This window comes from Biomphalaria glabrata, chromosome 4 (assembly GCF_947242115.1).
Source record: "Biomphalaria glabrata chromosome 4, xgBioGlab47.1, whole genome shotgun sequence".
NCBI classification, from domain to species: domain Eukaryota; kingdom Metazoa; phylum Mollusca; class Gastropoda; family Planorbidae; genus Biomphalaria; species Biomphalaria glabrata.
In genome coordinates, this window is record NC_074714.1 from 16350839 (window position 1) to 16377641 (window position 26803).

The window sequence follows — 26803 nt, forward strand, 5'->3', positions numbered from 1 at the left end:
TTTAGACGAGATCTATTTATATTGTTACGACCCTATTGGCGGCGCAAAAGGGTTAACTATAGGCTCAGCTGACACACACGTGAATCACTCAGGTCAGCGGGGCCATGGACAAGGGACAGTACTACGATTACACGCAAATATGACCAATGTTATGGTCATGTGATCGAAAGCCTGCGGTAGAGTGACACAGTGTGTAAGAAAGCGGCAGTTCAAGACCGGAGAGCGTTGAGACCGGGACTGTCAGTCGGAAGTCGGTCCTGGTCGAGTCCACAAGTGTTATGTACGAGTCCAGGAAGAAATAGAGACAGTAGTTTTGTACGGTGATGTACAATGTAACATTTTAGTTGTTGATGTGTTGTCGATAGTCTAGTATTGGCTGTCTTCTACTTATTCACTCATTATTAAAGTACCAGATTATTTGTGGAGCTCTTGTTGTCAGGTTCTTGATGTGTTGATGTGTTGTGTTTAGCAGTAGTTACAGAAGGCCTGAGTAGGAGAGATCGTAACAATATATATTAAATATAGTTAGATCTACATATAGTAGACTAGTATATCTTCTAGATAAATGATTCAAAGCCCTGATGAATGACTGACTGATAATGACTAATTCTCCCACTTGCAGTGGATAAAAATACAAAAATTTAACCTATTATTACTTATAAATTAAATCTAAAGCCTAGAGAACAATTTAATAAGTACATTTTCATGATTAAAATTGCAGTGGATAAATATACCAAAATTTTACATAATTTTTTATTCGCAATTTATACCTAAAAAGTTTTTTACAGCCGACATTTAAATGTCTAAAAAATGTTAAGTTTTATATTGCCTTTACTTTAAGCACTCACTATTTAAATTTTGAGTTTGGTGTGTAGTTTTCTTTTCCAATTTTTTATAACTTATGTTTAATTCTACTCAGATCTAGATACTTAAATCTAATTCTCCTCTAGATTTAGATATTGTCAGTGTAAATGTGAGGGATTATCCTTAGATCAGTGTGATTATCAATTGTGTTTTTCAAAGAAAACAAAACATCTGTATGAAAACGTGTGGAGAAAATTACTACAGAGTGAAATGTAAAGACTGTAGTTACTAAATTGATGTGTCTACAGCACAGTTTTAAAACACCTTGATCTACAAGTAGGCCTCTATTCTAAATCAAAAATCCTAAAATTGTCACAGTGAATATAAGGGTCGGTCTTATTAAAAGTGTGAGTGTGTTGGGGGTGGGAGGATGTATTTAAATTTTATAATACGGTTTGTGGAAATGGGTTATATCTAAAAAAAAGGTGTATTTTTATTTAGATCTAGATCTATGACTGACAAAAAAAAAGTGTAAAGAGTAGACTAAGTTACTAGCATGCATGACTAGATTGATACATGAAATGCGTAGGATGTAATTATTTTCTCTTTTGAAATAATGTCTGTAATTTATATGACAAGATAGTGATGTTTCTTCTTTCAAACTGTTCTGCGGGCAAAGCTTTAATGTACTTTTATAATTTATTGGTAAAAAATTTGTGTAGTGCGGGTTTATTATTATGCTAGGATTCAACAGTTGATTTGTTTAAAACTGTGTTTTAATGGCCTTTAATTTGTGGGATGAAAAAAAAAATTGGGGCAGGCTAAAAGTTAGAGGTTGGGAATGAGGGCTTTCTAATGGAGAATGCCAATAAATTATATATATATGCAATATTATTGAAATGCTGGCTGTTCCACTGAAATTCACTGAATATACAAGGTGTCAAAAAGTGTGTTGTTGGGGGTGAGGCATTTCATTTCAAAGTAGTATAATGTATTGTTTGTTTGTAAAATTGTATATTTAATGCTTCAGAGGTTCTTTCAGAGTTGAAGATAGTTTACTTCCTAGTCCAAACCTCCCGCAGGATGACGCGGGATGGCAGCAAGCATGGTATGAACTCAGGACCATCGAGAGGTCCGAACAACAGTCCAGCACACATAGTCTGCATACTGCTCGACCAGGCAAGTGTAGTGTGTGGGGTGTTATAATGCAGGCAAATGAGAAGGCTACAACTGATATTCATCTATATCTAGTCTAGCAAATCTAGATCTAATACTAGTAATACTAATAACTAATAGATCTAGATAGTTTACTGGGCTGAACAACCTAATAACTAGATGATACTAGATCTAGATCTAAAATCTAACAGTACATAGATCTATATCATATTTAATACTAAACATGACATTATAAAAAATGATTATATATTATATTGATTATAATGATAATCTAGATCTATATCACTAGATCTAGATCAACATCAGATCTACTGTATCTAGATTCTAGATCTAGAGTCTAGCACTAGATAATATTATTATTATAGATTATAGATTGTCACTACCTAGATCTATAATAATATAGATTATAGAATTATAGATCATCAGCGAATATTCGCCAAATATCTAATGATTCTAATCTTAAATCTAGATCTAGATCTAAATCTACTATCTGCTAAGATTCTGCTAGACAAAAATGTATCAATACTAGGTCTAGATCTAGAATCTAGTATCAATCATTCAATGAATAATCATAATCATAAAAAAAATAATGATAATCATAATATTTAATAATGACAATGAAATGAAATTATGAATTAATATTATTGAAGATTTACTTTTATTGCTTTTAGATCTATATAATAACAAAGTTTTGAAAGTCTTAAAAGAGTAACTCAGTAGATCTAGATATCTAGATCTATATAGTCAGATCTAGACCTAGACAGTGTGAGTGTAGACAACGTAGACGTAGTCCAGCAGTAGCCTCAGTAGGAGTGGGAGGACAGAAAACAAAATTATTCCGGGACCGGGGAGCGATCGATTCCTTGTCTTAGGTTAAAAGAGTTGATATAATTATAATCTAGATCTACTGGATAAGTGTTACCTTTCATAGATAAGAAGGTCATCAATAATTATATCCATGCATAGTTCGTAGATAAATTTATCATCCGCACATAAAATTTGCTGTTTAGACTTAACAAATTCGAACAAAGCTCAATTTTTCACCCCATTGAAAACGAGTAAAAGGGAATCCCCTGGATCTTTCACTTCCGTTCCATCGATAAATGGAATTCTGGGATACCCCCCGTTCCCAGATCGAGAGAATGACCCAGTTATTAAAAATTAAATCAATATTATGCAATTAGACAGAATGGACTACATTACAAATTGCAGATTCTGTGTACTTTTCGTGAAAGAAAGTCTATAATGGCTGTATTGAGATTTTTTTTTAAGTCGCATCATGTATTTAAAAAAAAATAAGATCATAGTAATCAAAGAAAAAAATATATAATATTATAGGAATAGGCCTATATAAGGCCTACAATCAATAATAGGCTTATATCTATCAATCTAAGTATCTATCTATCTATCTAGGCATATAGACTTATAACTACTAAATATGATTTTTTTTATGTAACATCTGTATTTCACGATATATATATATATAAGGTGACCAGACTTTTATTTATTATTTACTTTTATTTTAAGATGGAGCGTGATGCTAGAAATGTCGATCACAATTTTCTGTCGCACATGTATGTATCAGAAAAAAAGTTTCTGGTCTGTTACAATGTGGATTAAACCAAACATCTGAATGCAGATCGTAATTTTAAATTGAAAGCTCCTAGTAGGCTCCAGCCTCCATCAAGATACTTCTCCAACATTAGATAGGCCTACATATTAGGCCTACATAGACCCAATGAGCTGCCTCTAAAGATACTTTTGTCTATCATACAGTTTTTCATACGTAAATTTCTATCAATGGGCTACACTTTGAAATGGCTTAAAAATGTATGACTTAAACTACACATGTACAAGAACCATACGAGAAGAATCTTTAATAAAGCTTTGGCCCGTATAAAATGGATAAAGTAAAGTGCTAGGTTAGTGATGCCAGTTTTTTTTTTTTTTGTTTTTTTTTTTTACAACGACTGCTTGTAAATGTGAAGGATGTTGGCTTCGGTTTGCCCCTCTGTTTTAGGGCTAGGTATTTCGGAAACTTAATTCCTATAGTATTGAGAATATATGTAATTGCATGTGCAGCGCCAATCGATGAATTCGTCTCTGTAGACTGTCAAGCAGGGTTGCAAGATCTATTGCACTTTGCTGGAGGAGCTTGTTTAAATTAGCTCCAATATCTTTGGAACTAGGCATAAGACGTTTAGATAAAGTATCTTTAGTTGGGTGCTGCAAAGCAATTTAAAGGATTTTTGGCAACAATCTTTTAAATTATTTTTTTTGTCGATTTTAAAATTTCCGTCCTTTCGGCCCGATTCGAGACATGGTCACCGGAAAGTTGTGGCTGACGAGCCAGGGGCATCATCAAAGGTATCTATGGTGTCATTATTTTTTAAAAAATCTCCGAAAGTGGAAAGGCTACTATTAGTTTTGTGGGGTCTATCTGTCTTCCCGTAACATTCAGATCTGAAAAACTATTTTTTAAAATATTGAAAATCAATATATCATTATATTTTAGATCTTGCAAAGTTCCGGCTACTTTTTGTCTTTCATATGTGAACCGTTTTATTTTAAATTTGTTAAACCGGTTCAATAACGGTTGAATAATTGAAGACAATGATAAGACAAATCAAAAAAGTACACGAGAGGAAGGCACTGATTACACATGTGCACTTTATAACCAGAGCCCTTATTTTAAGATCCGCCAGACATGTTATTAAAGAGCTTCTCGGAGTTTTGACTGAAAGCGCTGGATTCGTTTTTCTCAGTCCATCGTGTCTCACACCAAAGAGATAAATTTGGTAGGCTACCAACACTCGTCTCTTGGGACTGTCAAGGAAGAAATTGATAATCTTCTCGATGACAGTATTATGCATATCCAAAAAAGGTAATTAAGGTAATTGACAACAATGTTAAGTCTGTGAGTCTCGCAATGGACAAAGGCTGCTTTTGCGTATTTTCCCCCAATCCTTGCTTAAACACAGTTCTAAAACTAGCCATCACAGGGCAGCCTTGGCTAAGTAGTTTGTCCATCTCTATACTGTATTTAATGTATTCGCTGACAATGACGGTTTTCTTAGACAATGCGTCTCTCTGAATAACAGGGACAAAACCAACGAAGTCTTCTCGAATATAATCATCATCAACTAACCGAACACACGAAGACACCAATGCCTGAGATATCTGCAGTTTCATGACAGTAGCAGCAGTGACGGTGGAACCAACAGACCCAGCAATTGCAGTTAATTTCATGATGCTGCTACCGCCAGTCTCCGTTGATCCAAATCACCGGTTTGACTCGGCGGAGGAGCAGGGCATGTGAAAATTTAAACGTTCTTATATCATGTGCTATCGTAAACTAGTGGACGTGTTAAACTTGTGATATTTATCGAGCGCTAACACCGACCGCAACACCTGAGCCAGCAAGGAAAACCAATGACCTGACAAAGTTTATTATAAGTCATTGGTTAACATGCATGACTAGATGCATATGACGCGTAGGACGTAATCATCTTTTTTTTTTTTTTTTTTTTTGAATTAACGTCTGTATTTTATAAGATAAGGTAAGAAAATACATTAACCAAGACGTCTGCATTCTTCACTCTTGTTCAAAGAAACTTTCAAATATATCACAGCGAAAGACAACTGGCAAGGATTTCTCCTCCAAGGTCAAATTAACAAAAAAAAATAAGTACATATTTATCATAATCCAGGCCTTAACTTACGAGTATAGGCCTAATTATGTGCAAATGAAAACATAACGTAACGGTTGACGTGTCATAGAATATTCACACATTTTATAGAGCAAAGAATTGCAAGCGGCCTTCAACTCAGTGGCGTCACTAGGGTCGGTGTCACCCTATGCGGTAAGCTCGGAGTGTCTCCCCCCCCCCTTTTTCGAAACAAGAAAAAGATAATCTACCCCCAAAAAACAAAGAACTATTGTTTATTTTGTTTCTTTATATTACAATAAAACTGTAAGCTAATTAATTGATGCTTTTAATCGAAAATGGTTTTCGATTCTATTTTGAAATGTCGAAAAGCCAATTCAAGCACTGGACAGGTACGTCGATTGACATTTGTGAGACATCCTTAGAAAAGACAAAACATGTTTACCAATGTCATCCTTAACATGAAAGCCGAAAGAGGAACGCAAAAAACATGGCCGTCCACGTCTAACCGTCACACCTTTTTAGAAGTCCTGAATTTCGTGGGCACCAGCTGGGAAGTGACTATGAAAGTCGCCTTGTGCTAATTTCTGTGGAGATATCTTGCAGCCCTACGCGTCGAATGGCTAGCGAGGACTTAAGTCTGTGTTTTTCTAACATTTTACACAGAAAAATGTTACATTCGCCACTCAATTGGTCAGATGAGATATCAGTGGGAGCGCTTTAACATCACCCAGAGTGTGCGCCATGCGTTTTTTCTACATTTCAGAAACACTTTCACCTGGCATCTACAACGCATTATTTTTCTCATAATAGTAAAATTACAAGTCAAGTAGAATTAAATTTAGAAGGGTTAGGACATGTTGATACTAAACTGTGAGAGACATTCGAGGTAGTAATATTTATTTTTAAAAGTTGCATTTTGGAAAAGTGATTTTTTTAGTTGGGTGTCACCCCTGCCCGATTGTCCATCGAAGATTTGGACTAGGAAATGGATTATCTGAAGGAACATCCGAAACATATAAAACATTTTACAAACAGATTCTAGCTTATTACAATAATAGCATATCTTCATCAGTGGCGTAGCTAGGGTATTTGATGCCCGCTGTCGCGGCAGCTCCTCATTATGCCCTCAAAAAAAAGTTTTAAAACAGCGAAAAGTTTCTAATTTCGAAATAAAGTGTATCATTATTTAAGCATTGCTGTTTAGCAAAGAAGATAATAAAAGTGAATCTCACGTGCTTTCTCGCCAGCAAACTATCGATAATTTTATCCACTAGGTCTTGTTAAATAGACGAAATAGCCAAATTAGTAAGTCTTAAATTCGTCATCGTTGCTTGTCAGTATATTTCTTCATGAAAGTAATATTGGAAAAACTTCGCTTGCATGTAGCCACACTTAGGCCTACCACAGTAGTAAAAAAAAAAAATGCGAATCAAGATGGCAATATTCGGAGACTGACATATTTTTTTAAAAATAAAAGTTCAATAGATTCTTTTTTGGAAGTTCGGAGACTTCTGGAGAAACTGTGACAATTACCTGAAACCCCCATACAAAATAATTTTTTTGTCTATGTCGCTGGGAGAACCATCGAGATTGATTTCCATCTGAGGATTCAATAAAGGCGACTAAAATTCATATTTGTCATGATGTGTTATACTTATAGTGTTATTGTTTCATGAACAATACGTACGGACAAGGAAGCTCTAGGTATTTTTCCATCAGTAGCTCTTTCTTGTGTGTTGAAAGAAAAGATATTTTCATTTTTTTCGCCTGGCAATTTTTTCTTGTGGCTAATACGTTTTTGTGAGGCTCTGCATGACAATTTTAATATACCATAAAATTTTGATCCATATTTTAGATTTTAGGACTTGTTAGGAGTAGTGTGGAAAAAAATCGAAAAATAATTGCTTTTTAAACTTTCTGTATATTTTTTTGTTTTGTTTTCGTGAGCACTTATATTTCAATAAATTCCTTTATATTTTGTTGGGGGCATGTACGTATTCTGTCTCTCAGGAATGGACCGCACTTAGTAATTTCACTGCAGGATATTTCTCTGATTTTGAACTACCAATTCAACTTCAACTTCAACATTAATTCCTGATTATACTAGGATAGCGTAAGACTATACTTCAGTGGAAAGAAGCTGTTCAGTTCTTGTTCAGTTGATTTGAAGGTGCAAAATTTGAATAGATTTTGGCTAGGCCTACTCGGAATCTCTTGCACCCACATACCCATGGTTGCGACCTGCATATTTTTCTACATCTGAACAGAGAATCCATTATTACCGAGAATGTGGTTAATTTTACACTGGAAGGATAGGGCTTATCATAATGGGTTGGTAGACATATGACGCGACAGTTTCTGCGTACTATGCTGATCCGCCATCTTGTCTGTAAGTTTACATGAGTTACCTTACTGAGCCTTACTCTGACTGTAGTCAATCTAGAACTAATACGATCGGGTTTAAGTTTCCGAAACATAATCTCTACCTTTTTAGTGCATTTAAACAAAATGCCTTGCTACTGCTGCATAAAAGGATGCTCAAATACTTCAATAAACAAGAAAGGAATGGGATTTTTTAACATTCCTAAAGTGATAACTTGGCAAGGCTCTAGCGTTGAAGAGATTACTTCGAAAAGACTTCTCTCTTGGCTGAAAGCAATCAACAGAAAGGGATTCACCCCAAAATATGTTGAAAGAAAACGTTGGCTTAAAGTTTGTGGAAATCATTTTAAAAAAGGTAAATCTAAATGAAATCTTATCTAGTCAATCTGTCTAGAGCTTGAGAGTCGAGTCTTAAATACTTATCATTATGCAGTTAGAGTACTAGATCTAGATTTCTAGTGTCTAGTCTTAAATACTTATCATTATGCAGTTAGAGTACTAGATCTAGATTTCTAGATCTATGTCAGTAGATATGGTATGTATACTATTATTATTAATTAATCTACTTATATCGACTCAAGCTCTAGATTAGATCTAGATCTATTTTAGACTATTTATAATAGCCTACTATCATGATCTAGATGCATGGTGTTATAATATTCTAGACTTGTTTATTAAATACTTCTATAGATCCATATTAGATCTATCTTTAGATTCTAATCAAAATAGTTTTATTAAGTCTAGATCTAGACCGCAGAGACACCTTCTAGATATGAATCTTGATCTACATGTTACTTTATATTATATATTTTTTTTTAAAATTACTATTTTGATCAGTAGAATGAGTAGATCTACTAAATGTAGCCTGAGTAGGTTTACCTAGATAATATAATAGTATAAAAACTATATGTTAAGATATATAATCTAGATCTGTAAAATATATACTTCTGATTTCAACCATAGAAGTAAGTGATACACTATTGTTGGAGCATAGTGATCTGAAATCTAGTCATTATACTAGAATATAGATTATCTGGATGAACTCAGAGGTATCCTAAAGATCCCAAAATTCAAAATACCAGTCTTCAACAAGATTCGAACCTGGGACTCTTTTGTTCCACTAAGGGCCTCTTTTGAATTAGTAGATCTACAGATAATATTTAAAGAATAATTAATATTCAAACAATATTTCAATTCATTTCTTTTATTCCACAAATATATGAATGCATTATGTGATTTAATTACTGTACTATAATTATGAATGTACACAAATTAGTTACTTAACACACATTATTTCAAATATTCTAGGTAAACCTGCCTATGTGCAAATGGTAAATGATCCTGATTGGGTACCAAGTCTTCACCTGGGATATGATAAAAAACAAGATGGTGTTCCAACTCTGGATAAAATTGTTCGTATATGCTTCTGCCTAATCAATGTATGTCCCTCTGTGGTACCACTAGATTAGATTAAATTTTATGTTTTTTTTTTACCTGATATGTATTTATGTATATATTTATGTTTGAAATACCTTACTTTTTAAATTATTTTTGTTTAAATTTACATTATGCTATTGTAATAACCATATTCTATAGTGGCTCTATTTAGAGACTGAAATGAATGCAAGAAGGAGAGAAAGTAGAATGTTTTGATGGTTGTTGATATCCGCCTTGCTTTGTGATTTATTTAATTAAACCTGTGTTGTCAAGTTTCATTGACGTTTAGTTGCTTACTGTAAATGTCATAACACTAACTTCCACTTAAAGTATTCAAAACAAATTAAAACAAATTATACTATAATACACTTTAATAGACTCAGTACAAATAAAAATTGCTAATCTGATGATTATGCATTGGTAAATACCTCCAAAAAATAAATGAAGCATAAATATTTTTAAGGAAAATTATAAATTTCAAAAAAATGAGTAAATACATTTTTTATACAAAACAGTTATCAAATTAACACATGAAATAAACATGTTACATGCATAAGCACATGAGCTATGTGACAAAAAAAAAATATGTACCAGTATTTTGAAGTTACAAATTAGAGTTAGGATAACAGATAATGATATGTCACAAACAGGCAAATGTGATACAATTGAAATAAACATTTAAAAAAATATTTTAAGCTGTTTATTTAAAAGCTATTATCTGTTCTTATTTATCATTTAAATTTACTATGGACTTAGCTTTTTTCCTTTTTATTACACAATCAGGTAGTGTTTTACATTCAGAACAAAACCACTTTCCCTTTGGTGCTCTTTTTAAATGTATGCATTCAAAATGGAACCACTTAATAGAACATTGGGAATTGTCACACTTAATCATTTTGCCTTCATCCTTCCCTTTACAAATACACCAAATAGGTGTGGCACTAGCGAGTGTGTTAGACCTATCAAGTAAAATGTTATCATCATGTTTAGTTTTGGTGGGTGGCTCTATTTCTTTGTTTCTAGTAAAATAAAGACCTACAACTTCTGGTAAAACACAATTCATGAAAAAGTTTTTACTCGTTCCGAGTATTTTGCACCATAGTTCATGATCTGGGATTATTCTTTCCTTAAAAAATTCAAAAGGAGACCACACCACAAAGTCACAAAATTCACTACATGAAATGAAAATCTGTGTTTGTACTTGATAATAATATCTATGATGACGTTTTAATTGTATGGTTTCATTTACAGTATCTAAACAAAAATTAGCTTCTCCTAACAAATCAGAAATTTGTTTACAACCCGTACTTAAACTTAAGGGGCACTTTATTTCAACACAACCTTTTCCACAACAACTACATTTTACAATAGCATCTGGGGATGCACCAAGAAATGGATAGCTACTGTGAATAAAAAGTCCACATTGTTTCAATTTAAAGTTGATATGATTTTGCATATTAGCAATATACTCTAATTTTGCATTTTTTTCATTTTCTGTGCCATACTGCATAGCTTTTGTAGCTTTACACCCTTGATAGGAAATAATTGAATTTAGACATGTAATAGAAGGTTTTTTAATGCTGGTATGACAAACATCATAGACTTTTGAAGCAGTGATTCGACCTTCGCGCATGGAAAACCAAAGTTTGGAATCTGACTGACCTCTTGTTGCTTTTTCTACTCTTTTTGCTTCTTCATCCGAAAAATTTATGTCAATTGTTTGACAATAGTCCATTAATTGGTTAAATGTCACATTACAGTAATTCTCATTTCTAAAAGAAATAATTTGAACAGGATATTTAACTTTATTGAGAAAAGACTCTTGATAATGGGGTAAAACAGATAAGGTTGCAGAATTGCAACTGTCATTATGTAAACTTTCAATAAATGTATTAAAAGAATGGCTAGTAAGCTTTATAGTTTCTTTGGATTTAATAGCCTTTGAATTTGTATTTTTAGAAGTGGTGTTGTCCACAAGAGTATCAAACTTAACTTTTTTTGTTTTCGATGAGGTGAAGTCAATCTCAGAAATCTTAGTCGGCAAAACTTTTTTAAGCCCCGATGGAATCATCCAGTAAGATGACACGCCTGTAACTGTCTTACTCTCTTTGAGTCTGGTGTTGGCTTCCAGCATAAATAAAGTTGCTGCCACATGAGTGCAGGACTCGCCAAGTCCAGCTATACAGGAGCAGTGGGCTGATACAATAATACCCTCTTGATTTATTACTATCCAGGGCTGCAATACCCTTTCTGCTAGCCGCTGAGAGTGAAGAACCTATTTTAAAGAAAAATTTTTTTTAAAATACCTGTAAATATCAAGACATTGATCTTAGATACATGTTAATACCTTTGAATATCAAGATATTTAGTATATAATATAACAATATTTATTACTAACCTTTGCTAGTACTACAGTATTTAGGCAGTTGTGTGGTTTAAAAGCCATAACCTCTTGAACCCAGCCATCTAGGAACTGGTTGTAAGCTGCTAAACTCTTGTAAGCCTGTAGACATTTTAATAATAGATCTAGAGCTCTTGTAATATAAAGAATTGGTTGGACATCAAATCATCCTAAAAATTTAGAAATTCAAAACCTTAATCTACATGTGCAGCAACAGAGAGATGTAGATTTTAGATATGTCATGGTTTATATACTTAAAATACTGGTACTTAAATAAACACGATCTAGATCTAGATTTCTAGACCTAAGTCTAGATAACTAGATCTATATTTATATAATATACCAAATATTCTACATATTTAAGTAAAACGATATAGATTCTAGATATGCTAACTTAAGTAAGTAACTAGAATATAATATAGATCTAATATATAATCTAGATCTAGAGTAGGTCTAAGAAATAAAATAAATCCACTCCATACCTTGAATTCATCCTTTGTGTAAGCACTTTGTTGTAGAACAAGATAAGTGAAAAGATCTGGATAACACAAGGAGGGCAGCAAATCGTTATCTTTAATACACTGGCTTGCTTTCAAAGTGTAAGGATCAATATTATTGATTTCTGAAATTTTCTTTAAATATCTTTCTTTGCTCGACTCATCCATGGTAAGTGCCTAAAAGCGTTTGTTGATTGTGCATAGAAACCAGATTTTTACCACCAATATGTCTGCCGTGCCCAAATCACGTGACTATGTCTACCAACCCATTACGGGATTTACTGTCATTTCAGTGGCGACAGTGGCCCATTCTGCGACCCCACTAGCCATTTGCAAACCTTTGGGTTGAAATGGTACGTCCGAATGGATATATATATCGGTCCACTGGGCATTAGCGGTTTTGCCCCGAATGTTCATATACGATATACATAGCCAGCTAGTCTGCCCCTGTGTATTATCCATTTTTTTCCACGTTAACGAGTGCCTAGATCTAGAAAAGAAAATCTAGTAGGTAATCTGTATTTTGCAGATTATCTAGGACACTAGGTAATGTGAAAAATTATATTCGTACATTAAATTACCCTAGATTGCCTAGTTCTAGACTATATTATAGATGTAGTCAATCTGCACAATATCAAGATATATAGCAGAAGAACTGATTTCTACACTTTAGCGGTAACATTTATACGGAACAACTTCGTTAGTGATGTGTTTATTTCCGGTTGTCTATCTATCACTATCGATTGTTCTAAGTTGCGATACTAGATTGTCTAGATCTAGATCTAAATCTAGTACTAGATTCTAGATCTAGACTGTAACTACTAGATTCTACTACTACTATTCTAGTAGTGCTAGACAAAGACTAGGTCTAGAATCGGTAGGGATAGAAGTCTAGATCTATATATAGACTAGAATCTTACTTACTCTTACTTTAGTAGTCTTAGTTTAGTCTTATTAATATATTAGAATATTAGTATTAGGTCTTAGGTCCTAGCCATTCTCTAGGCTACAGTACTACTGCTACTGACTACTAAAAATAGTCACTAGTGACTAGACTCACTAGTGACTAGACACTAGTCACTACTCGTCTACCAACTAGTCTACTGACTTCACTTTTACTACTTTTAGGACTTAGACTTAGGTCTAGACTTTAGACTTTAGACTGACTTGATTTAACTCTGACTTAACTAATATAGATCTACTTACAATAATAGTAATTTTCTCTCTTTCTAGTCTAGTGATTTGTGATAGTGGGTGTGAGTCTAAGTGACAGTCACAGTGTCTTACTGTCTAGTCTAGTCTTTCTCTCTCTGAGTCTCTCTGAGTCTCTCTCTCTCTCTGAGTCTCTCTCTCTCTCTCTCTGACTTGAAGGTCTGACTAGAGCTAGAGACTAGATCTAGAGTAATCTAGACTCTAGACCTCTATATTATAAAGTAAAAAAAAGTATATATCATTGATTTAATTGATTTAATTATCATTACTAATTGTCTAATAAGAGTCTACTACACTAATACATGCCGGTATGATCATAATGATGGCATGATGATGAGGATTTACTAAGAGTACTTAAGACTATTTATAAAAGATGACTAGATTCTAGATGTATATAAAAATAGTAGTAGGCCTATAGTATAGAGATAGATGTAGACATTCTAGATCTATTATCTTTTACTAAACCTTTACCTTTCCATTACTTAGGCATTAGTCCGTTGGACTGTTGGCGTTGGGGCACCATGCAAGATTCATGGACTGTCTTTCTCCATTCCTCTCTCTGTCTTTTGCCTTAGTTAGAACCTCATTCAATGGCATGCACGTCCATTCTTATATGTTCTCCCTTCGCTATCTCTGTCTCTTCTTCTTTTTCTTGGTACTGTTCCATAAAGGAAGGTCTTCAGGGCTTGCTAGATCTATATCATACTAGAATACTATTATTATTATATATATTATATATATATATGTATTAATTTTAGCACCTTCCATTAAAATCTTTAGAAAAGTGAATACCTTTTGTATACATACCTTTATTAAAAAAATTATTGTTCACTTAAACTTTAAGTTTTAAAAAGTTATTGTTATAATTTACTTAATTGTCATTAACTGTATGATGGAAAACCTTACAGTAAAGTTTAAAATCTCATAAAAGAAATAAATTTAGATCTTAAGTTTGTGCGATGAACAATCATTTAACCTGTGTAACTAATGTAAGGGTAGATATGTTGAGGGGAGTGACATAGGCATCATTTAAAAACAAAATCTCATATAATAATCCTTTTTTATTAGTTGTGAAGAATTTATTATCTAATAAATTCTTCTTAGCATCTAAATTAAAAATATGTTATGTTTACCATTATATCTTTTTACGCAGAATATAAATATGTCATTATCTCAAATGTAAAAAACCATCAGAGTTTCTCCTAGGTAAATATAGATTTAGAAAGGATGCTAGAATCTTGTTCTGAGGGAGAAATAAATGTGGTTGCATGTTTTATACCTCAAAGTCCTTTGGTTTACCCTCTGACCATAGAAACAAATGAACATATATATATTATACACTGACATCATTGTGGCATGTTTTCAGGAAACATTTATTGCCATCATTTGGAAATTTATCTCCATTATTTATGAATAAGTTTAACTAAGAGAAAATGAATACATTGAAAGGGAGACAAATACTAACATTCTCATTAGGATGGATATCTTATGCATCTACATACTTCTTACGCAAACCGTTAGGAGTGGTAAGTACTTTTTTTGTTTGTTTGATACTATTATTTTTCTAGTAACAGGAAACATTTTAAAACATAATGTTTTTAGCAACTTTGAAGCAAAAATATTGCTAACTAAAAAAAAAAAGACTTGAAAAGAATACAATCCTTGAAATCATCACTTCATCTTCTTATTAGTTTTCTTCTCTTCTTCCCATACTCATAAACGTTAGTTTTTACAAGGAATTAAATCTTGTTAATAAATGTTTTTATTCATTACATTAATTAATCTCTTAGATCAAGGCTGATCTTCAAACAATAATGAACTTATCCACTGCAGAACTTGGTTGGTTAGACACAGCGTTACTCTTCCCATATGCCTTCATGCAGGTGAGTTACAGTGTCTTCAGAATAGACATAGAAGGAGTATAAAAGACATCTCTATTTATATAGTCTATAATGCTTTGCTTGAAAACAAAAGTGATCCTACTTGGGTCATTGAAATTGAGAAACATTATGCTAAACAAGAAACATATATACAAAAATACTTTAATAATAAAAGACTTAATTCTACTTCATGAAGCTGATGACTGTCTTAAGAGCAACTATTGTACTTTTAAATATCTAATGAATGATTTTCTACCCTGCACTATATTTCCTCTCCATATGAAAAAAATCCTGGTTACCGTAAGTGTACATCTAAAGTCAGAGTAAATAAAAGTGTAATAAAAAGCCTATAGAGCTAGACTTAGAAGGTGTTGGGCAAAAAGCTCCTGAATATCAATAAATTTATTTAATTTTTTAATGAATTAAGAAGATAAAAATGGTCTAGTCCTCTAGCCAAATTAAATTTTTTTATACTTTGAAAAATTATACCATCAAACTAGAGTTTTCCCAGTGTGACCTAATAGCTAGTAATTCTTTTTCTAAAGATATTCATCAACTCTCAAATTTCTAGGAAAATCGTTAGAGACGTTTTTGAGATCTTGTCCAGGTTTTCCTCTCAGGTTTTTGAGCCAATGAATTTGCAACCTGAATAGCTGAAAGAATTTTTTTTCAATTGTATGATCTTTATAAATTTTGTTAATGGTTATTGAATTGGATAATTAAAGCTGTTAAAGTTGGAGACTGAACTTTTTTTTACCATATCTCTATTCAGGTCACATCTTCATGGAGGAACCTGGACGCTGATCTCGAAAACAGCTCTAACAATTTTCCTATAAATTAAACAGATGATTTATATTGAAAAGGATTACTATGCTTACGCATTATATATTTGTTTTAAAAAGAGAAAGAAATGCTTAATCTACTAACTGGAAGTAAATAGATTATACCTGTAACATTTTGTGTTTGCAGATGATCCTGGGTCCATTAGGTGATAAGTTTGGAACACGGACAACCTATGGTGTGTGTTTGATGCTGTCAGCTTTGTCTATGGTAATAATTATTGTAGAAAATAACTTTTCTATTGTTGTACATATGGAAACAATAAAAATGTAGCCACTTAGTTCTACTTAAATATTTATCATACATGTTTGTAATGCAATAATGACCATGTTTGTGATGAAATAATGACAGTACCTTCAAATTTACTTGTTTCAAACACAGCACACAATATGAAGGCACATTTAGTCTCACCAAATACAATGATTCATTATAAGAAGTTAATGATAAGAAGCTAATTTTAACTACAACCACATGGAATGATTTTTTTTTTTATATCCCCCAAATCTTCTTTTGCTTACCTATATTTATCTTCTGGGTGTTTCTAGACTTCCAATAGCTTTATTAGTGATCTTAGAAATCCAGAGCTATTTTAATAGTCACAATCTGTTCTAATAGTCTCCCATAGTATTGATGTGTGTTTTAATTGCAATATTTATTTAAAACTTTCTTTGTAAAAAGTATGCTAGAGTTTCTTCATGATAGGTTTCAATGTTATTACAGGATGTCAGTAGGGATAATCTCCCTCTTTTTATAAAATTGTTCTAAATAATACGCACCTGAAATTGCCTCAGACAACTATTTTCTTTCACTTGGCTTTTTGGTGTGGCTAGGAACTAAGCCTAGGGCATTTTCTTACTGACTGGTGAAGGAAGATATAAAGCACCTATATAACTGAGAACTTCAGGCAGATAGAGCAGTCAGCTCGGAGGTGGGACATCTATTCCAAACCCACACTACTTTATTGTTATGGACTTCAAGAGTCAATGATTGGAGTCCCTTACACATTAAGACTACAATTTATGATATTCCTTCCATCAACTACTGCTACAAAATTGGTGCTTGATGTAATAAAAACATATCTTATATAAATTCCTTTGGATCATGTCAGCAGGGTTGAGAGAGGTTGAATGGTCATGCTATGATTTCCTTTATGTAAAGCACAGGAATGTGCTCCAGATATGAATCATTTGAGTGTTATCCATAGTCTCTCAAGACCAACAACTTTATAAACTTAATTAACTGCATTGCAAACTTTTTTTTTACTTTTACCATTAATTGAGGTCTTATTCTGCCTCAATAATATCTATAAACATCAATTAATTATATGATTCATATAGTTTAGTTTTACACATTGTTTTTAGCAACAAATTATATTAAACCTCATTTTAGTAGCCCCCGAAAGAGGAATAGCCACAATTAGTTTTGTGTGGTCTGTCTGTCCATCCTGTTTAGATCTCAAAAACTAGAAAAGATATTGAAAATCCAATATCGTGATATTTTAGATCTTTCAAACTTCTGATGCAATGACTATTTTCCTCTTTTTTGAAAAGGTTTTATTTTGAAAATTAACTATTCAAGCAGGGTTTGTTTTTTTTCATAAAAATACACTGTTTTTACAGCTATTCACTATTAATATTAATGTACCACAAACACACTTTGACACCTCCATTACAACACAGAGTTCCCCTTTCAGATCATGCAGTCTATAGGGCAGATGATGTAAAGGTCTGTGGCCCACAATTAACTAGGGTGTCATGTGGCAAGCAGATATTCTTACTTAAAATACTTAAACCTGCCTTTTTACCTACCTGAGCAGGCAACTTTGGGTGCAAATTATGAGTTTGTGATTCCATACAAACTGTTTTTGTAACCTTGTTATGTATGTTTTTTTTAATTGCAGATTTCTTTTGGATACTTTTCTAGTTTTGCAGTTTGGTTTTTACTCCTGTTTTTGAATGGAACAGCACAAGTATGTAAACGTTCATGAATTAGTTACTAATTGGAGCTAAAAATGTTTTCATGTTGATCATAACTAATCTAGTTTTTTAAAGTAAAAAAAAAAAAATATTTTAAAAGAAGTTTGTAATTTTTTAAATAAGATATTAAAACACACATTCTGTTTATACAGCTGTAAGTTACAGACCAAAGTTTACAATATCCTAAGAGAAAAAAAATGCATGGCTTTATTTTATTCACAGTCTCAGTGCTGGCCAAATTGTACTAAAGGACTTTTATGTTGGTTTTCTGATGCTGTGAAAAATTCAATGTTTGGCATGTTTGGGACTTGTGCTTTTGCTGGAGGAATAGTTGGAACCATGTTGTCAGTAAGTAGAACATATAATAGGAATCCTTATTGCTTTATTTTTGTGGTCTAAAGTTGTTGTAATTTTCCTTGCACTGTGCATTTGGATTACATTATCAGTGCACTTTGGTCCAATGGTTGCTTTTAGAGATATTTGAGGGTATTATGCTGTCTTAGGCTGCTAATAAACACAGTCCAGTTTGAGAAGCGTCCTGAATGTGCTGCTATTCTTGAGATCTAGCTAAAACACTTAAATTTGGGGTAGGGGGTGGCTGCATGATGATAAATAATACTCACCATGCTATTTTGTAAGTTGCTTAACTTTTTCTCTCCTAATTTACGATGCCAACGTTGATTTGACTCCTACTAAACTAAATGGATTTTCGGATTTATAAACATGAACTTAAATTTGTATTGTGTAAAAAGAGCATGCTTTCTCTTACAATTTGATACCAAATATAAAATTTTCTGATGACAAACAAAAATGTTATCAAAGTTAAATCATAACAGGATAGTGAAATACAAACGAGGAAAATAATTACGGAGAGAAAGAGTTAAATTTATAACAGGTGTTTTTTTAAATAAATAAAACATAGTTTTTGTAATGCCTATTGTTTTATATTTGGTCTTTGTTACTTCCATTACTTAATTGCCATGTTTCTCTTTCTGTCCAGGTGTACCTGCAACATTCCTTTGGTTGGCGTTCTGTTTACTTTTATCCTTCCATTTTTGTGGTAAAGTTTTTCCTTTGTTTCTTGTATTTTTTGTATGTATAAATGTATCTATCTGTGGTACTTAATGTTGTATTCTAAGTAATAAAATATCTTATATGTTTTCAGTTTGCTATGGGCTTTCTGGTTTTGATTCTGTACAAACAGCCAAATGAAGTTGGTATTGAAGTGCCTGGGAGAAGTAAGTGAATGGTTTCAATATACCAGTCTGATTAGGATCTCTCATCTCATCTGTCCCTTGACAGGCAGCTGTTCTTAGTAGGACATCAGGAGAGAAGCTGGTCCATTCCTTTGCGTTGTCCAGCCAGCTTTTCTTTAGATGACCTCTTCTTCGTGTTCCCTCCACTGTACCTTGAAGGATGACTTTTGACTGTGAGTCATGTCTTACAATATGACCAAATCAGCTCAGCTTTCGTCTTTTCACAGTATTTAGAAGTTCCTCCTTTTTGCCAGCCAGAGTGTTGACTTGTAACAGTACAAACTCATTTGTCTTCTTTCGTGGCATCTGATACCGAGCATTTTTCTGTAACATTTACTCTCAAAGCCTTGAATTCTTCTTTCAGCCATTTTCATTCATTGTCCAACTTTCACAACCATATGATTTGGATGAAAAGAGATAAACCAAGTTTTTATTTACCAGAATACCATATCTAACTTAACAATGCACTATTTTATTTTTTTAAAGTTTTTTTTTATTAATAATAAAATGCATCTATCACATACTTTTTAAAACAAAAATACTTGAATAAGAAACACAGAAAAAAATTGGATTGGTCATATAAAAAAATTAAGCTATTTATACATACATTTTTAATACTTCTCTTCATTTTTATATTATTAAAGGTGCAGATAAAATTCCTTTAGATAAGAGTCAGGGTCCAGTTGAACAGCCAAAAATGTTAGACTTGTGGCGACTTCCGTAAGTTTCTTCCAGCTAAGAATAATTTTGTTGAACTCACCAATGATCATAGAAAATATCGTCAAGTTTTTAAAAATTTCAATAGGACTTCCCAATGATTATACAATTTATTTTAAAAATATTTTTTTTTGTAATCTTTTAAAGAATGATACCAGAAGTCTCAGTCGCTGTCTTTTGCCTTAAAGTTGTTCGCTACTGCATGTATATGTGGCTACCTATGTATTTGTTACAAGCTGTAAGTTTGGTTTGATTACACAATTTAAATACTTTTTTTTTTTTAGTATGAATATAGATATAAAAATATATTTCTTTGATTGTCTTCTTTTGTATGTTTTAATATTTTCTTGTTCATTATTGTTATCAATAAACCTGATTTTGAAAAAAAAAAAGGCACCAAAAGACCGAATAAAAATTATGAAGCAAGACATACAGGAAGTATTTCATATATATATTTTTAGTCCAATAATAATAAACTGTAATTTTTTTTTTTAAATGTCCATTTAAGAGGATTAAAAAACAAACAATAGTTAAGATATGAAAAAAATTAAACTATTTTGTTGCTTTACCCATAAAATTGATTTAATGCTGTGTTTCAAAAATATATTTCAACCAGTTTTGATAATTGTGATCTATAATTGTGAGAAAAAAAAAAAAGTGTTAGCTTTGCAAATAAAAGTATTTGAGTTCACACACAAATCTCAAAAAGTAAACCCTAAAAACATTGTTTCATTCCTTACAGTTGAACTATTCCAAAAATAGTGCTGGTATCTTCTCCACTGTGTTTGAGGTGGGAGGTGTAACAGGCAGTGCCTTGATTGGGTTTGCTTTAGACAGGTAATGTAGCAGTAACAGTGGTTTTTGTTTTGTTTATAAGTTTCAGACAATCCTACAGAAATTAAGATTATTACAACCTTGTCCTAAATTCCTGCAGGAAAGCAGGTAATGGAAGCAAGCAGCGTTCCAACTTGGGACCTTTATTGACAACAAACCATATGGATTGTGATGAGGGCTTTAATCTGTTCTCTTGATGGTTCAGTGATTTAAACTCTGCTTGTTGTCATAAAAAAAAAGTAAATTTCCCCATTTAGACTGTGATCTATGGGGCAGGTGATGAAAAAGTCATCTGTTTCTGTGGCCCACGGTTAACGAGGGTGTCATGTGGCCAGCACGATGACTAACTGCCTTTACTTTTCCCCAACTAATGTTAAGTACCCATTAGAGCTGGGTGGAATCAGAAGCACCCTAAAGATTCCGAATGTAAAAATCCCAATCTTCACCAGGATTCAAAGCCAATTGCTTTACCACTCAGCCAATGCGCCTCTGCATTTTGTCATCCAGAATGTTAAAACAAACTAATTTTCATTCCTGAAACTCTTTATTTTCCTAAAGTGATGTTTAGAGTGATGTGTATTTTTCTCACACAAAAGGATGTTAGTTTTTAATGGCATAACATTAGTAAGGTAATTTTTAGCATAAAAAACAACAGCATAAGTTAAGTATAAATATATTTATTTTTTAAATCTTTATCCCCAGCCCTCCAGTCCAAACCCTGTTGTAGACATTTTAATAATGTTTCTAATGAAACAATCCCTAAACTTTCTTTTTTAAACTAAGATAGCTTCACCATAGTTTATTTTTTTGTTAACCACCACCTAATTTCATGAGTTAGTATTTGTCTATCTCATTCTACTGGTTAGTGTCTGACTCCTTAAATGGGAAAGACTTTTTAAAATATAATTTTTAAAGTTTTTATTTAAATTAAAAAAATTAGTTAAAAAAAAAGGAACAATTGAACTAATATCAATTATGTTGAGTTCTAGGGCATAACTTTTAATTGAGATTTGACTAGAGCTGAGTGCCCAAGGGCAGCACAGAAATCTTTTCCCATATCAACAAAAGAGATTGAACAAGAGAGATCATGCTAGAAGCTGGTGCTATACAAAAACAATTTAAAAAAAATGGTTTGTGGTAATTGCTCCAATAAAATTAATGTGTTTTTGAAATGAATTTTTCAGATATTACAAAGGCAACACCTTGAGGGGGATTGCATTGTTTGTATTGATATCTACTGTGGCTCTAGTACTTTTTATCATAACCAGTTCCTGGGGTGTATTTATCAATTCAGTTTTTATGTTTATTGCTGGAGCTTTCAATGCTGGACCTGACATTCTATTGTGTAAGTATTTCCTTTTTATTATTGTTATAAAAAAAAGTACTTCAATGTTAATAGAACATGAATTCTTATTTTAATAGATTTTATATAATTTTATTCACTATTTTTTTTTAATTCAGTACTACAGTTGATAGTCCGACACATACAAATTCGGCACACTCAGTAATCTGATGCGGTACCAACATAGATTCATGTAATTAATGTATAATGTAGTACAAATATTTGGGATCTGGGATTACTAGGCTACCAGCCTTAAGATCCAGATTAGATGCAGGGGCAAACTTGTATATTACTGTAATTTGGTGGACTTCTGAGTTAATCCAGCTCTGTTGGGTACATGAAATATGTTAGATGAAGTTAAAGCAATTGTTTATTTTTATTTTTTTGTGTGTGTGTGCTTATGCACCTAAAAAAGTTTTGATCATGAAAACAAAGACTTTTCGTCTTGACAGGAGTACAAGAAATATTAAAGATAATATTAATTGTTAGTTTATCAATCCTTCCTGCTGCCATCATCTTGAGTTTTGGGTTAGGACATAGTCATTTTTATTTCTGAAGGACCTTCAGGAACTAATCAAATTTTTTTTCTTTTGATTCTCTTAGTGAATTATGTTTGGGCATAATTCTTCTGTTTATCTAATTGCAATTTTTTTCATGAAAAAAATAGCTCTAATAATGTTTTGTTTGACATGTTTTGGATGTTTCTTTAGATTTGAAGATTATTACTTCCTAGCACAAACCTCTCACACAGTTGCAGGGGGATGGCAGCTGGCAGTGTTTGAACGGTACCATCGAACAACAGTCCAGAGTGCATACTACACAACGAGGCAGAAATCTATTAATACTGGTCAAGAATAAGATAGGCTATAATTAAAATCACTTCATTTTTCTATGTACTAGGTGGTACAGTTCCTGCTGAACTGATTGAGAAGCACAACAAAAATGCTGCTGCAGCTACAATAGCTTTAGTTAATGGTAAGATATTGTTTCTTCATTGAAGAAAAGTTAGATCATTAGTTACCAACTCACATGGAATACATTTTTATTTCTTTAGTTTTAAGTTGTAACAATATCATAGTCATGACATGCAGAAAATTAGGACAACAGAGAAGGGGTTTTGGAGGGAAAAGCTAAACGCCTGTGTGTAGTCACTCAATGAACTCTTATTGTTTGTGTCTGTTTTATTTATGTGAATGTTGTTATTGTTGTTTTTAAGAAAAAGAGTCCTTGACCTTGTAATCAGAACAAATTCCATTAGGATCACTAAAGCAGTCTTAGTCTTTATCTTTTTGATTTCTTTATACACCTTCATATTTTTATGTTACCAATATATTATATTTTAGGTTTTGGCAGTATAGGAACATGTATTGAAGGACCTATAATTGGAGTTATAACAGATTATGCTGGCTGGGGTGGTATGTTTCCTCTTATGATTGGATTATCTACCCTTGGCGCCTTAGCTACATACAGGGCAGCAGCTATTCATGGACGAGTGAACTCCGGTACAACAGATTTTATTGATGGAGTTTAAAATAGTACTGTCAAGATTGTAAAAATCAAGGTTGTATATGTAATGATTAAAACATCTATGCAGACATTTATCATTTAGTAATTGCTTGTACATTGGTTCAAGTTCCTATCAGTGCTGCTCAGTAGAGCTATACTGTGATGGCATGGAGCATTTTTGAATGGAATTTTCTGTTAATAGATTTGAGAATTTTCCGAGCATGTTCTTCTCAAATGGTGATAATGAAATCTTACTCTTAAATTATTTGTCTGAGTGAGGATTTCAGTCTGGGTGTCATTCTTTAATATAATGTAATGTTGGGTGTCATTGTTATGCTGGATGTCTTCATATATTTTAGTGCTAAACTTAAGTTATTATAAAAAATTATGCTGTATACAATCAATCACATTGACTTCATTTTTGTCTAGTACTAATTAATATTCTTTTGTATTGCATTCCCTCTTAAGGTTGAATTTATTAACATTAATTTCTCTTCACCTGTTTTTGACATATTTTTAAAATAAAATACTGCGGTATGTGACGTTTTGGCGCCGCCGTTTTGGCGACGCTGTTTTGGCCCCGCCGTTTTGGCGACGGTACGTTTTGGCGCGAGCCGTTTTGGCGACGGGACGTTTTGGCGCCAGATATCATTTGACGATAATTTGATAAGCACGTAGCTTTTTTTTTTTTTTGAACCCTTGAATTCCAGCGATCCAGCGACTTAGGCAAATAACCATGGTGTCTATGTATAATTAACTTGAAGTATTTTGAGAAACATGGTACATGTATTATATTTTACTTATATTAGCAAGTGTTTGGTATGTATAGTTGGAGATATCATACAGTTATTAAATAAACCACTGTTAATGTAAACAAATAATTGCATCAATTTTTAGTCTATCATTGTTTCATTTTGTTTTTAATTTTAAAGTAATATCTTAAAAAACGTTTTTGAAAATAAAAGTGTGCCTCTTAATAAACACACATACACAAGCCAAAATGTTTATTATAGAAAATGATGTGAAAAACAAACACACATTTACATTTAGTACGTGAAAAATATGTCTTAACACAAACACTCATGCAATGCATAGATATGAATAATTCTTTTAAAAGAAATAATACAATAAACGTACATAATGTATTTTGCGCCAAAACGTCCCGTCGCCAAAACGGCTCGCGCCAAAACGACCTTCGCGCCAAAACGGCGGGGCCAAAACGGCGGCGCCAAAACGTCCTGCTTTGAAAATACTGCATGGATGTGAATACCATATCAAATCAATCATGTAATGTTAAAAGATTATTTTGAGATAAAGTATGAAATGCTTGTGATTAGAAGACATAAGTGGGCAATTAATTGACACATGTCTGATTGTGTGATTCATTTATTTATAAGTGTTTTCAATCATTTAGCTGCAACGAAAAGTTTTTAAAAATATAATTTATTTTTAGGATGGTTTTATTAGTATAATGATTGTCATTGTTTCTGAACATTACAGAACAGTTCATTTCTTATTTAAGCTCTGGTTTCATTATATAATGTACATGTTGTTTTTTAATATTTGAGGGCTCAAATTTTGGTCATTTCATCCCCAGCTGCTTCATCCCTAGTCATTTCATTACCAGTTACTTCATTCCCTGAATCTGACCTTTTTATTCAGCATTAATAATTGTAAAAATTAAGAAATCAGTACAATTTCAAATATTTATTTACATGTCAAAAAAATGTGACATTAAAAAAAGAATAAAGTTTAATTTCATTAAAAAATTTTATATATTCAACATTTTAGACATAGATCTATATAAAAATAGTTTTTATGTGTTAATGTAAATCAGTAAGATAGGTAGGCTATTGATTGTAGGTACTTTAATGTTTAAACTGGTATTACAACAAAGCTTATATAGGCAATATGAATCAGCTCCAGGGGGATGGGTGAAGTCAGCATTATAAAAATCATGTATCCATATTCAAGAAAGAGAGTTTGACAAATAAAGATGACTAAAGTTATCAGTGGCATTATCATAATTTATCTAATTATGCTAATCATTCTTATCTTGCCTCTCATAAGATTTCTTCTACTTCCAGCACACCTTCGGTTATAATGTCATGCGGTATGGGTAGGATAATATTGACATCCCCACCATCAAGCAGAAGCAATATAACGGGAAAACGCCCAGCTTTACAATATCTCTAGCATCTTTCCACTGATTTATATATATAAGATAAGATAAGATTATATATTATTAGATTTCTCCACAAGAAAGAAGAGGGGAGGTGGGAACACTTTAAGTTAAAAATATCAACAAGCATTCTAAATAAACACATTTATAAATTAGAGGAAATGAGTGCTTTAAGTCAAAGCCTTAACAGCACAATGATACAATGTCTGAGAAAAACATTGGGTTGGGGATGAAATGACTGGACACCACTTTTGGGCCACAGTTTATATTCATGTCTTTTTAAACCTAGCCCCATTCTTTGCTTGTGTGAAGTATTTTTTTAGATGAACTGATGTGTCCTCAGTTGAGTTAAAGACCTTTGCGCTTGTTAAAATAGTGTTCAGTAGTTTCATGCCCTTATATAATACATTAACTTGTAAACATTTTGTTTGTATTCATTTAAAGCCATTTTTTATTTTAAAAATTCTTTGAAAAAAAAAAGGTTTTATTTTAAATAAGAACTTTAGGTGTCTGTTATAGTGATGCACTCAAAGTTTCAGATGTGAAAAACTATAGTGCTGTTTAAATTAAATTATTATTATTATTATCATTATTATGTCTAACAGTATTTATATTGTCCTCTTTTTTTGGCGTGTGAACTGAAAAACCTGATTTGGTAAATGACTTATTTTTTTTTAGGTATACTTGTTG

General features: G+C 32.5%; 3 protein-coding genes across 4 annotated transcripts in view; 1 reads left to right on the top strand and 2 right to left on the bottom strand.

The window, feature by feature from the left end:
- LOC106067058 (uncharacterized) overlaps window positions 1–3067 on the bottom strand; it is a 30505-nt gene extending 27438 nt beyond the window's left edge. Inside the window, exon 1 of the mRNA XM_013226158.2 lies at window positions 2903–3067. The gene's annotated coding sequence lies outside the window, so the exon portion shown is untranslated. The remainder of the gene's footprint in view (window positions 1–2902) is intronic.
- A 6441-nt stretch (window positions 3068–9508) lies between these two features.
- Window positions 9509–12631, bottom strand: LOC129926016 (uncharacterized). Its single transcript, XM_056027754.1, has 3 exons — window positions 12354–12631; window positions 11869–11973; window positions 9509–11745 (listed from the first exon to the last, which is right to left on the bottom strand). The coding sequence occupies exons 1-3, from the start codon at window positions 12534–12536 to the stop codon at window positions 10195–10197; spliced, it is 1839 nt and encodes a 612-aa protein (XP_055883729.1). The 5' UTR covers window positions 12537–12631; the 3' UTR covers window positions 9509–10194.
- Window positions 12632–12640: 9 nt separating this feature from the next.
- LOC106067057 (uncharacterized) lies at window positions 12641–24451 on the top strand. Of its 2 annotated transcripts, none has more exons than XM_056027755.1 (14): window positions 12641–12721; window positions 14947–15106; window positions 15371–15463; window positions 16430–16510; window positions 18201–18269; window positions 18499–18624; window positions 19277–19336; window positions 19442–19514; window positions 20177–20252; window positions 20397–20487; window positions 20992–21086; window positions 22268–22428; window positions 23326–23400; window positions 23769–24451. In XM_056027755.1, the coding sequence occupies exons 2-14, from the start codon at window positions 15014–15016 to the stop codon at window positions 23954–23956; spliced, it is 1281 nt and encodes a 426-aa protein (XP_055883730.1). In that variant the 5' UTR covers window positions 12641–12721; window positions 14947–15013; the 3' UTR covers window positions 23957–24451. The 2 variants fall into 2 exon arrangements, with proteins under 2 accessions (XP_055883730.1, XP_013081611.2); XM_013226157.2 differs by lacking the exon at window positions 12641–12721 and adding an exon at window positions 13078–13245 and having other exon boundaries at window positions 23769–24450.
- Window positions 24452–26803: the final 2352 nt, after the last annotated feature.